Here is a 13,398-nt window from a genome sequence, read left to right as displayed (position 1 = left end):
ACACTGGAGCTGGAGCTGGGGTGGGAAGTGGAGAATGCACCCGGGGAAGTCAGCAAAGACCAGGCAGCAAGTGCTCTGGAGGGCAGGCCAAGGGGCTAGCTGGGCTCCATCCCAAGGCCAGTGGGGAGCTATGGAAGAAATTAAAGCAGGGGAGTAGCATGTTTGGCTATGTGTTTTAAAATGCCCCCCCACCCCCCGGCTGCTGTTTGAGAATGAATCAGAAGGAGAAGCTCCATACAAGGATTACCCAGACTTGTGGGGGCCCCAAGAGACACATCCCATAGCCCCTGCTTCTCCTGGGCTGGCCCACCATTTAGCAAGTCATCCTCACCTGGACTTCGGCTCTAGTTGGAAAGCAGGGTGCTGTTTGTGTCCTGTCTGACCTCATTCCTTCTGGTTTCCCCTCTGCTCTCCCCTCCAGCCACAATGGCCATCTTGCCATTCTCCAAGCATGCCAGGCCTCCCACCCACCTCAGGCCCTTTGCACCTGTTGTCCCCTCTGTCTAGAGTGCTCTTTCCCAAATATCTGCTTGGCTGGCTCTCTTCTCTCCGTGAGACTTTTGCAGAAATGTCATCTTCTCAGGAGGCTTTTCTCGATCAGCCTATTTAAAACCACAGGATGCCCTCCTTCCCTGCTTTATTTCTCTCCTAAATTCCTTTCACCATTGAACACACTGTGTGTTTTATTGATGTGACTGTTCAGTGTCTTTCTCTTTCCATGTAGAGGAAAGCACCAGGAGAGCCAGGATTTATGTGCACTTTATGTGTTGCTGTAACCCCAGTGCCTAGAATTGCATGATGTCCTGGACATCACAGGTGCTCCATATACCTATTCAAAAGAAGGAATAGAGGTCATTAACATCAGCAGCAAAAGCAGTATGGAGCCCCGCCATTTTCACACAGTTTGTTCCATTTATAGAGTAGATACCACGTGCAAGGTGCTGGTCATTTGAGTCAATTGTCACAACAGCACTGCTGTTAGGAAGGCACCATTACTATTTCCATTCTGCAGGTGAGGAGGCTCAGATTTACATAGCCAGAATTGACTCTAGAGTGTTAGCCTTTGTCACTGTGCTCCTCTGCCCCCCTCAAGGGGCAGATGGTGAAACTGAGGCCCAAAGAACTGCAGGCATTTTCTAGCATCAATCAGTGAATAAACCCAAGGTCAGCATTAGAATCCTCCCCTTTGGCTCTTAAACTTCTGCAAAGGACATGCCAAGCTGGGAGCCCCTTGCAGACACTGCCCTCCCTAGAGGCTCATCTGGGTCTCCTTCTCCTTTCCCCCAGGGCTGGCAGAGGTGGGGTAGGAGCTGCCTCCACCCCTGCTCATGGCTGTGTCCCCCACAGAGATGTACCAGTTCAGCATCCAGGAGTCAGCCCCTATCGGCACAGCTGTGGGACGAGTGAAGGCGGAGGACTCAGACGTGGGAGAGAACACCGACATGACTTACCACCTTAAGGAGGAAAGTGGCAGTGGTGGTGATGTGTTCAAGGTCACCACAGACAGCGACACTCAGGAGGCCATCATTGTAGTGCAGAAGGTGCAGCTGCCTCAGGAGGGAGGGGGGAGGCAGGCCCCAGGGTTGGGGGGACCAGGGAGGCCTCTGAGCAGTCAAATCTCCCCAAGTCATGCCACTCTAGGGATTAGGTCTCTCTAAGACCCAGAACCAACCTGAAAAAACAATACTGGTGGTATCGTTCCCATTTTAGGAATGAGAAAACCAAGCACAGAGAGGTTAAGTGACTTGTCCAAGGTTGCACAGCTATTTGTCAGAGCCAGGATTCATTCCAGATTTGAATCCATGCTCTTAAACACTCCAATGTGCTTCTTCAAGTCATTGCCAGGCCCTTCACACTCACTGTTTCCTTTAATCCTCATATTTCCCTCTGAAGTTGAGGTCATTATTCCCTTTTTTTACAGCTGAGAAAATAGAGGTTCAAAGAGGTAAAGGGCTTGCCCACGATCACACCTGTAAGGCACAGGGTAGGGATTTAAGCCCAGGTCTGGTGACGCCAGAGCTCTTTCCTTCCTGAGTCTAACAGTCTTCCTCACCCACTGGCTGGCCAGGAGCTAACACTATAAACTCGGTGCTCCCTAGGGGAAGGGGACAGAGGTCAAATAAAGAAGCAAAAATTCATCTTCCAGGACTTGCTCAGAGGCTTTGCAACTCAGGGCTGTAAAAACTGCTAAGACTGTGCGTTCCAACCCTACTCTCCATGGGAGTTCTAAATCCCCTGCACTGGCCCACAAGTGGTCCTAGGCCTTTGCATACCTCGAGGGATGGGATGCTCAGTCCACGCCATTGTCCAGCTCTTTTTCCTGTCTCTCAACCAGCATCTGTCTTCTCCTTAAATCTGCTCCTATCAGCCTAAGCTCTGCTTTCTAGCACCCACAGAAATGTCTGCCCCCAACAGCCCTTCATTCACTCAGCAAGCACGTAATGACCTGTTCTTTACCTGACATTGAGGGTTTGAGGATGGAGAAAACTTCCAGTTCCTTCAGCTACCTCCCAAAGGATAATAATAGCTAATACTTGTAATAAAGTGCTTACCGCGTGCCAGGTGCCCTTTAACTGCTTTCCATTATTAACTCATTCAGTCTTTTCCTCTGTCCTCTGAAGTATCATCATTGTCCATTTTATAGATGACAAACTGAGGTCCTGAGAAGTTCATTAACTTTCCCGAGGTCATGCATCTAGCTTAGCCCAGTAGGGATACAGGCCCAAGCTCCAGAATCCACCCTTTTAAGCAGCCTGGATAGAGATCAAAAATCTGAAACTGGTTTTCAATCTTTTGATCTCCATTTGCTCTTACCATTAGGTGAGCCCATTTCACAGATGCTGAACTGAAGGCCCAGAGAGGCCCAGCACCCCAGAGCAGCAGAATCAGGCCCCAGACCTGCCTTAGGACCCCAGCTCAGTATTTGCTCTCATCTCCTGGGCTACCCTGTCCACTGCTCCCAGGCTCCCTCCTGCCCACCCCAGCAGTGGCGCCTGAGGTGTCTCTGCAGAGTCTGCGATGGCTCAGGGAGCAGAGCCCTGGCCTGATTGATGACCTGGCTCCAGAGTCCATTGCTCACTCCCAAGCCAGGCCACTGCCTGCCTCCCTGCATCCTGATTTCCCAGGCAACAGAATGGAAGAAGGAAGAGGCCAGTTTTGCTGCTGAGGAAGGTGGGGCAGAGTTCTGAGAGGAATGAAGAGACCCTGTACAATAGGGCAGGCCCCTGCCTGTGGGTCTCTAGGAAGGTCACCCTTGCCAATCAAATCACTCCCCCACCATGCAACTGAGGTCCTTGCAAGATCCACTATTGCTATAAGGCATTGTCTTTCAAAGTCCAGGGCCAGAGCCCACATGCAGCCATGAAGCTCATTCATCAGAGGGTTACCCATTGGCACACCCCAGTGAGAAGCACAGGCCCAGAATGGATTTAGTGTGATCTCCAGGGAAAGCTCTAAAATACCCTAGCTTACCAGGCTCAACTCACATTAACTGCCAGCTCCTGTGCACCACACATCCTGGCTCTGCTGGTGACTCACTTACTGAGCACCGTGGGCAAGTGACTGAGCCTTTCTGCACTTCAATTTTCTTATGTATAAAATGAGATAATAATAATGCAAACTTCTTAGGGTTGTCATACAATCGAGTTAATATATTTAAAGCACTTTGTATATGTTCATGAAATAAACTAGTGAAATAATCCCAACACGCTGTGCTGGGAGGCAGGAAGTTTGGGAGTTCAGCCTCCTGAGACTAGAGTGGCTACATCCATCCCCGAGGATCCTCAGTTTCTCCGCCTGTAACCCACAGCGTTGGTGTGGGTCTGTGACAGCCAGTTAGGTGCTGCAGCCCAACGATTCCTGAAGCCCCCGCTGAGTCAACTGCCCGCCCCTTCTTTGTCCCGCTCCCCACCTTGAGAATATCAGTGACCACCAGACCCCAGCCCTCTAACCAGGCCCCTGCTCCCTCCCCAGCGCCTGGACTTCGAGTCCCAGCCTGTGCACACCGTGGTGCTGGAAGCCCTCAACAAGTTCGTGGACCCCCGCTTCGCCGACCTGGGCACGTTCCGCGACCAGGCGATCGTGCGCGTGGCGGTGACCGACGTGGACGAGCCCCCCGAGTTCCGGCCGCCTTCCGGCCTCCTGGAGGTGCAGGAGGACGCGCAGGTGGGCTCCCTGGTCGGCGTGGTGACGGCGCGGGACCCCGACGCCGCCAACCGGCCCGTCCGGTGAGACCCCCGCCCGGGGCCGACGCCTGCTGCCTGTTACCCCGCCGTCGCCCTGAGGACAGACTGCGGGCAGAGGGGAGGAGGGCCGAGGTTGGGAGGGAGCGAGAGGGAGACTGTGTGAGGGCAGGGGAGAGAGGAGAGAGGTACCCAGAGGCGAGAGGAACAGGCAGGGGGCCAAAAGCTAAGGAAGCAGATGTGCAGAGAGTCACAGAGAGAGACAAGGGAGTGGGGACAAGGAGGGAGGGCCAGGTGACGCAAACGCAGCTCCCGGTCCCTGCTCCGGCCACAGTGACTCAGCCAGCCCTGTCCCCAGGAATCCCCGACTCTTCTCCCCAGACCCCCCTCCCCTCTCGTCATCTCCCCTTGGATCTGCAGTAGATATTTCAAACTTGTGTTCAGAACCCACCTCTTGATCCTTCCACAAAAGAAAAAATAATAATAAAACACCAGTTTCTCCAGAGCCATCCCCATCTCCAAAATAACAACTCCATCCTTGTAGTTATTCAGGTCAAACATGTTGGAAACAGGCCGGGCACAGTAGCCCATGCCTGTAATCCCAGCACTCAGGGAGGCTGAGGTGGGAGGATCACTTGAACTCAGGAGTTCGAGACCAGCCTGAGCAACAATGAGACCCCATTTCTACCAAAGAGCTGGATGTGGTGGTCTGTACCTGTCTATTGTCCCAGCTACTCAGGAGGCTGAACCAGGAGGATTGAGGTTGTACTGAGCTATGATGACCCTGTCTCTATATGTGTATATATATATATATATATATAATACATATTGAAGAAAGCTGTGGTAGCTCTTACCTATAATCCCAGCACTGTGGGAGGCTGAGGCAGGAGGATCATTTTGAAGCCAGAAGGTGGAGACCAGCTTAGGCAACATAGTGAGACCCCCATCTCTACTAAGAATTTTTTTTTAATTTGCTGAGTGTAGTGGCCGGTGCCTATAGTCCCAGCTACTCAGAAGGCTGAGCCAAAAGCAGGAGGATCACTTGAGCCTGGGAGTTGGAAGTTGCAGTGAGCTGTGATTATGCCACTGCACTCCAGTTTAGGTGACAGAAAAAGACCCTGTCTCTAAGACAAAAAGAAATTTTCCTCAACTCCTCTCTTTCTCCCACACCTCCTTCCAATCCATCAACAAATCTATCATCTCTATTTAAAAAATATATCGAGAATCTGACCACTTCCCACCACCTCCATTGCTACCACCCTGGTCAAGGCTGCCAGCTCCTCTTGCCTGGATTCTTGCAGTTACCTCTTCCCTGTTCTCCCTGATTCTGCCCTCACCCCTCCTTCTGTAGAATCAATGCAGGAGCCAGCCTCATCTTGCTCAGACGTAAGCCAAGAGTCTGGCCCTGCTCTGCTCAAAGCTTTCCAAGGGCACCTGGTAGGCTCAGAATAAAAGACCAAGCCCTGACAATGACCCATGACCCTCCAGGCTCTGGCCTCCTTGCAACTTCTCTGACCTCACCTCCTGCTCCTCTCCTTTCCCCAGTCCACTCTGGATCAGCCATGCTGACCTCCTTATGGCCTTGCAAACACACCAAGCTCACCTCCACCTCAGGGCCTGTGCCACAGCTGATCCCTCAGCCCACAATGTTCTCTCCCTAGCATCTCCCATAGTTTGCCCTCTCACTTCCTCCAAGTCTTTGCTCAAAAGTCACCTTCTCAGTGAGGCCTTCTCTGGCACTCTCCCTAAAATTTCAACCTCACCCCAACCCACAGTGCCTTTCCTCAATTTGCTGTTTCATTAGCCTTCAGCACCATCTAACATGTGCCCTATTTTGCTGGTCACCTTGTCTCTCCCATTTAAATCCATGAGGGTAGGGATTTACTTCTACTTGTTCACCCGTGTGTCCACAGGACCAGCCCTGTAGTATCTGGATCTAGTCAGGTGTGAGGAGAAGAGTATTCCAGGGGAAGGAACGGCTTGTGTAGATGTATGGAGGCAGAGCAGTGGTAGGTGTGCCTGGAGAAGAGCAGACTGTGCCAGCTCTAGTGGGCTGGGGAAGATGAGGCACAGAGTGAAGTCTGCTGGGCCCTCACAGGCAGACGGAGGAGCTTGAACTGCCCAGAAGCCCAGAGCACCTGTGCTGCTTCCCACTTTTACTGCCAAAGCCATCCTGAGCTGTGTGGCACCTCCCTTCCACCTGGGTTGTTTGCACAGTCTTAGACGCACACCCCACCTTGACTTTTGGCCTGGCCCAAGACCTCTCCAGGAAGGGCACTGTCACCCCTGTTTGTTTGGAAGCTGGGCCCAGAGAGGGGAAGAGGCCTCTGCAGGTTCTCTCCTAGGGAGTTAGAGACTAGGAGTGGGAGCCCAGTTCCCGGGCCCAGGGTCAGTGCCCTTATCTGCCACCGCCCTCCTCTCCAACCCCACTCTCCGCACCCCCTCAGTCTGTTCCCTTCTCCCTCCTTTGGCTGCCCTTCCCTCCTGCTTTTATCTGCACTGAAAGGGGCAACTTTGAAGTCGGCTTCTCACCTCCTTTCATCTCTCCCTGCCGCCCCTTCCCTGGGGCTCCTCAGACGTGGAAGCAGTCAGGAGCTTGAGACAGGTCCAATTTAACATCACAAATGTTTGCCCAACTCCTCCTCTGTGCCAGGCCCAGAGCCAGGCCTGGGGACACAAAATGACTCAGCCAAGGAGAGGCTGGGGTGGGGCTCCCAAACTGTAGGATACAAACAGGGAAATGGGAGCCCAGGGCAGGGCTGTGGTGAACAGAGGAGAGTCCTCACAGGCCACAGGGATACCCAGAACCCACCTGATCCAAAGGTTCTGTCCTGGAAGCTCCCAGGTTCTAAGGTCATTGACTCAGGCATCAGCCCTGCATTTCACCGGATACTGTTCCAAGCTGGAGAGAAACAGAGGATAAGACAAAATCTCTGCCCAGGGGGAGTTTGCCTTCTCCTGGGAGAGAGTCAGCCAATGGCTAGACATTTGTTGTTACAGGTCAACAACTGGCTGATGGGGTAACTGCTGTTTAGAACAATGAGGGAAATGAGCAGAGGTCTTAAGAGAATAAGGAGGGACTGGAGGCACCAAAAACCGTTTTGTTTTTTTTAAAAGATAGGGTCTCACTGTGTTGTCCAGGCTGGTCTCAAACTCCTGGCCTCCACTTTGAATTGAGTGGTCAGGGATTTGACAGAGAGCCATCCTTGCAAAGCTTATGGAGAATATCATTCCAGATAGAGGGGAAAGCAAGTGTGACAGTCCTGGGGCAGGAACAAGCTTACCATGTCCCTGGAAATGAAGAAATGAAGTAGTATCCTGGGAGACTTTGCCTAGCACAGTTGGCATGGCATAGTAGGGACCTGGGAAATAAAGAAATGCAGGCAGGAACAGAGAAATTTTTCTGAGCCTCTGTTCAGGGGATCGTGGAAGGTGCCTCGTATTGTGAAATTTACCTCCCAGGAGGCATTATACTCATTACAGATGAAGAAGAAACTTGAGGGTCAGCTAGGGAAAGTGACTTGCCCAAGGCCACCCAGCTCAAAAGGGGAAGGACTGGGATTTGGCCCATGACTGACTGCTTCCTCTTCCAGACTCCTGCCATGTCATCCCTGCTTCTTACTCTCTTTGTGGTTAGTGAAGTCCCCAAGCCTGTGCTGTGCCCTGCCCTGTGCACACACAGGCCACAGGGATGAGTCAGATGTTTGGGCCCTGGGTGGCCAGATCTCAGTGGGCTGGGGCTGAGGCAAGGATTGAGGAGCTCCAAGGAGGGGCAGGTACCCTGTGCACAAGGCAGGCGAGTGAGCACGGGCTTACCCCAAGTGGCCCCGCCAGAGGATGAAGAGCAAGAGGCCCAGAAGGGGAAAACTTGTGCCAGGTTGGAGTGATGATGAAGGGCAGGTGGTAGGAACAGAATCATGGGGACAGGAGGTGAAGTTCAGGGGCAGGGTGATCAACTAATGAACTCATGTGAGGATGGAGGGAGACAGGGACACAAGGGCACTTGGAGCCAGGCTGTAAAGATCTTGACTGTCAGGTGAAAAAGTGGGACTTCATCCTACAGACAGTGCCCAGAGGGGCCCAGCTCTGGACTGGTTAGCTTTGTAGACAGATGGGCCATTGATTGGCCCAGCCATGTTCCTATCAGCCTTAGCCCTATCATGATCCTGTGAACATCAAAAACAGGAAAGTCGGGCAGTGCTTGTGGCTCAAAGGAGTAGGGCGTCTGCCCCATATGCCGGAAGTGGTGGGTTCAAACCCAGCCCCGGCCAAAAACTGCAAAAAAAAAAAAAAAAAACAGGAAAGTCTGCACTGGACCAGAGAAAGCAAACCCTTCATTTCCTCCAGCACCCACAGCAGAGTGACACAGGACAAGTGTGGGCTTTGGAATCAGAGAAGACTCAAGTTCCAATCCCACCTCAGTTGTAGAATTTTGAGCAAGTTACTGTACCCCCTTCTGAGCCTTGGTTTCCCCATCTCAAAAATGGGCATCAAGATAGTACTTGCCTCGTTCATGGGTATTAAATGTCCAGGATGTACCAAGTTCTATACTTGGTGCTTCCAGGGTTGGAAGGAGGGCCAAGTGCTTAGCACATAGCACGCCCTCAGGAGATGGTCATTACCATTTTTTTGGTAGTCTGTACACCTGTTCATTCTGCAACCAATACTAACTGCATGCAATTTTCGAGAATTGAGAGCAGCTTTTGAGTATGGGCCTTAAAGATGTTAGGGAAAGAGTCATAGATAGGACAGAGTGATCAAGGAGAAATCTCTTGGGTGGGCAGCCACGTGAGTAGCTTGCGTCATCAGCCTGCTGCGTGTGCGTGTTCATGAACCCACACACAGGAAATCCAGAAAGCCTGGACGTGCCTGGGCCTGCAGCCTTTCCTATTCATTAAAGCTATGTGCGTTATATATGCATATATTGGTGTAGAGAAAAACCACATGTGCACCCCGCCAGGAAACAGTTCCTACCCCATTTTCTCCACCCTAACCTTGACAACAGCAGTGTTTTCTGCTGTTCCTAGAGCCTGGAAATGCCAGCAGCTGTCTCTACCTGGTTGGCTCCTTAGGAAGGTGATCTTAGACCTGGGACTCTGGACAGACATGGGATAGGAACTTAGCTCTGCCACTAACCAGCCCTTTGCGACCCAAGGCAAGCTACCTGGCTTCTCTGAGCCTCAGTTTCCTCATCTGGAAAATGGGAGTGATGATACAACCTGGGAGGATTTGAGGAGCTCATGCAGGTAAAGCCCTTACACAAAGTCTTGCTCAACAAATAAAACCTGATCTGTACATCATATGGCAGGTGGAGAAGTGGGACTTCATCCTACAGGCAGTGCTGGGTCCCTCCCAGCACAGTGCCGGAGAGACCCAGCTCTGGACTGGGCAGCCTTACAGACAGATGGGCCACTGATTGGCCCAGCCATGTTCCAGCCATGTTCCATTATAAGTGCTTTATTGGTAGTCACTTGTCCACACCTCACAACCAGCCTGTGAAGTAGATTTACTATCTCCATTTTTAAGAAGAGGAAACTGAAGAACAGAGAGATTAGGTCACTTGCCCAAGCTCACACAGCGAGGTTTCAAACCTAGGCAGATGGGCATCTGCACTCCTTACCACCGTATCTGTCTTTCACTCCCACACGCGCTGTTATTCTGCCCCTGTCCTCCCATGTTCTGGGTCCTCTTGCTGCCTCAGGCCCTGGCTAACTGAGGAAGTAGAACTACAAAATATAAGCAGAACCTTCTGGATGCACCGTTGCCTCCTGTCTTTCTCAGACCACTGGCAAGGCTGTGATGCCCATACAGGGTGCCCCTGTGCCCAGGCACAAAAGCCACACAATGGGTTGGAGGGCCTCCTGGGTCCTCCCTGCCAGACATTTCTGAATAATAACTAGAATACAATAGTTCCCATTCATGGAGTAATTTTCCTGGAACTCAGCTAAAACCTTACATGCATTTCATCCTCCCAACAATGTACAACGTGGGATCATCATCTCTATTTTGCTGAAAATTCAGGCTCAAGATGGAAGTGACTTGCCTAGGGGCAGTGCAGACCTGGATCCAGACCCAGGGCTGAGCAGCTGTCTCTTGAGCTTTTGCTCTTCAACTGCAATACACTGTCTCAGACAAACCACTCACATATGCACGTCACAAATAGGCACTTTCCACCCTCAGCACAAACCAGACACACAACTCATACATGCACCTACATGTGAGATACACAGCTTCACCACCACCACCCCACATTTGCCTGGCCACACACTGCCCGCCACCCCAGTCTCTGGCTCCTTGAGCTGGAACAAAAACACCTGGGTTCAGACCCATAGCCCAAGCCTTTAACTGGCTAATGGCTGGTCTCCTGCTGTCCCCGCCCCCTGGCCTTGGGAACAGCTGCCTCCACTTAGATTCTGGCCCCTCCTTTCCCCTCTGGAAGGGAGTAAAAGAGAAAAACGGGGGGAAAGGGCAGCAAAGGAAGGAAAGAGAGAGATCTGAGCCTAGAAAGTGGGGGGGGGGGGTGGATAAGCAATGAAAGGGCAGCTGCTTATCCTCCCACAAGCCCTGGCCCATGCCCACCCTGCCAAGTCTCAGGAGCCAGGCCTTGTCATGTCTATGGTCCTCTCCTGGACTCTGTCCTCCCACCTGTAGAATGAGAGGCTGTCTCTGGGGTTCCTTCCAGCCCAGCTGACACTCAGAGTCTTTTTTATCTCCTTTGAACCCAAACATCTGACCGGGCCAGACTGGGGGAAAAGGGGACCTGAGGCTTTGGATGGTTCAACAATCTAGAAAGAAGTCTGGGTACAGAATCCCAAACTGTGACAGAGTTGCGGTAGAACCTTGGGCAAGATCATTGCTAGCCCATAAAGCACTTTTGTGTAAATTAGATAAAGGCCCCCCTCTGAGAAGATACATGTGGGCTAGAACACATGGTTTGCCAAGCAGACCACGGGGCGGGGGTAATTTACCCCAGCTTCCGCTCTTCAGCTTGGTACCTCTGAGCATCACACAGCCCACACAACCACACTTGGCAGCCCTAAGCTTGGCAGTTTCCTCTCTGAGCCTCAGTGTCTTCATCTGCAAAATAGGGGGATGACATCAGCCTCACAGGATGCCTGGCAGGGCCCTCATCCGTACCACTTGCCTCATTATCGCCAGGGCCTAGCATAGATAGCGCAGAGAAGGCTCTGAGTTAGTATGTAGGGTGTTTTAAACCTTTTTTTATCTCATGGCACACTTGAACCTATAAACTTCCGCAGCACACTTAAATTATGTTGATCAAAAAAAAAAAGAGTAAAACACAGAATGTGCTTACTGTGTTTTGAACTTCCTTTGAAAAAAATTAATTAGTGATCCTTACAAATTTTCTTGGCACACCTAAGAACCTGTCACGGCACACTGGTTGAAAATCACTAGTGTAGGGCATAGAGGTATGAATGGAGGGATAGCGGGGGTGGGGGTGGAAGCAATCTACAAACTGTTAAGTGCATGCTAGGGGGAGTGATTATCATCTTGAGTCTGAACCTTCCCATACATTTTCACCCAGGTCAGTAGGACTCAAGCTAGTCAGGGGCAAGAAGGATATTAGCACCCCAGGGACAGGACAGAGCAGCCCACCGGAGACTCAGGAGACTGGCTTAATGCCCTCTACACCCAGATGCACAGTGCTTTACAGTTTGGCACATGCCTTCACCTCCACAACAATAAATATGAAAAGAATAAGGGCTGCCTGCCCTCCTTAACCTCCACCACAGTGTGAGGTATGAATCAGTCCAGATGAGCAAGGAGGTGGAGAGATTTGCCCAAGGTCACACAGGTATAAAGTGGCAGAGAAGTCAAAGCCAGCTCTGACTGCTCTCAGACTTGCAGTCCTACTGGTGTCATCATCCCCATTTCACAGATGGAAAAACTGAGGCCCCCAGAGGTTTGACCATGCAGCCAAGGACCCCCCACCAAGGGTATCTCAGTGAGGCTTTGGGTTTCAACAGGCGATGTTTCAGGTGTTCTGGCCTCTCTGGGCTTCAGTTTACTACTCTGGGAGATGGGCAAAGGGCCTCTTTCCTCCTGCCTGTGGGAGGGGCTCAGTGGCTCACGCTGAGCCCCTCCAGAGCAAGCTGCTTTGTCCTCGCTGCACAATGAGCCCTTGCTTGGCAATCGAGGCCTTTGTCCACTGGCAGCGCAGCCTCAGCACGCCCCCACCCGCATTATCAGCGCCTGGAAGCGGCAGCCCGCGCTGGCGGGGCCTCCCTGGGCTGCCGCCGCCCGAGACATGTGTTGGACACGGGCCTTTAAGGCCTGGAGCTGCCACACAAAGGCCGGGGAAGAAGGCGGAACAAAGGGCTTTATTCACGCAGCAACTGAAAGCTGCAGATTAGCTCTGTCATGCTGCGCAGGCGGGCGGGGAGGAGCCCACGGCCCTACCCCAGGGGCCCCCACTCCCGGGGCACTCGCTTAGCCTGGTGTCCCTGACTTGCAACCTCCATGCCATGACCTCCGGAGAAGCCTCCTAACTGCCTCCTCCAAAACTGACCCCCTCTGTCCTGCTGAGGATTCCCCATTGGCTCCCCCACCCGTCCCACGCGTGTGCTCTGGTCTAACTCTCCCATGGCCCGGTCTAGCCATTGTGCACCGTTTGCTATGCCCTGGATAATTCTCAGCTGCCTGCCTTTGCACCTTCTGTTCCCCCTGCCCAGAATGCCATCCTAGTCCCCTTCTTAAGTTCAATTCAGGAGTCACCTCTTATGGAAAGATAAGAATATACATCAGTTGTGCTGTCCCAGACACTTCACCTTCTTCCAGCCCTCACAACCACCAAGGGGAGCCAAGTATTAGCTGAAGCTAATATGGCAGCACAGCTGAGGAAATGAAGGCTCAGAGAGATTGAGCGTCGCCCGTGGTCACACAGCAGGCACGGGTGCCCCTGAGATGCAAACTTTGCTTCCCACTCCTCTGTGGGAAAGGGTTTCTCCACCCATGTGTATCCCAGGCAGGAAGTCCCTCTCCTGGAGTGGGGTGGGGGAACATGGGCACGAGCACCTTCAATCAGCCCTGCCCTGTGCCCCTCAGGTACGCCATTGACCGCGAATCAGATTTGGAACAGATCTTCGATATTGATGCTGATACAGGTGCCATCGTGACCGGCAAGGGGCTGGACCGTGAGACGGCCGGCTGGCACAACATCACAGTGCTGGCCATGGAGGCAGGTGAGCTGGGCGCT

At 52.4% G+C, this 13,398-nt stretch overlaps 1 protein-coding gene across 3 annotated transcripts in view; it reads left to right on the top strand.

The window, feature by feature from the left end:
• CDH22 (cadherin 22) overlaps nucleotides 1-13,398 on the top strand; it is a 124,946-nt gene that overhangs the window by 89,597 nt on the left and 21,951 nt on the right. For all 3 annotated transcript variants that reach the window (XM_053574623.1, XM_053574622.1, XM_053574621.1), the window contains exons 6-8: nucleotides 1,348-1,541; nucleotides 3,973-4,226; nucleotides 13,248-13,384. In XM_053574623.1, coding sequence (XP_053430598.1) covers nucleotides 1,348-1,541; nucleotides 3,973-4,226; nucleotides 13,248-13,384 — 585 coding nt within the window. The remainder of the gene's footprint in view (nucleotides 1-1,347; nucleotides 1,542-3,972; nucleotides 4,227-13,247; nucleotides 13,385-13,398) is intronic.

This window comes from Nycticebus coucang, chromosome 21 (assembly GCF_027406575.1).
Source record: "Nycticebus coucang isolate mNycCou1 chromosome 21, mNycCou1.pri, whole genome shotgun sequence".
Taxonomy (NCBI): domain Eukaryota; kingdom Metazoa; phylum Chordata; class Mammalia; order Primates; family Lorisidae; genus Nycticebus; species Nycticebus coucang.
This window is presented reverse-complemented; position numbering and strand designations above follow the sequence as displayed.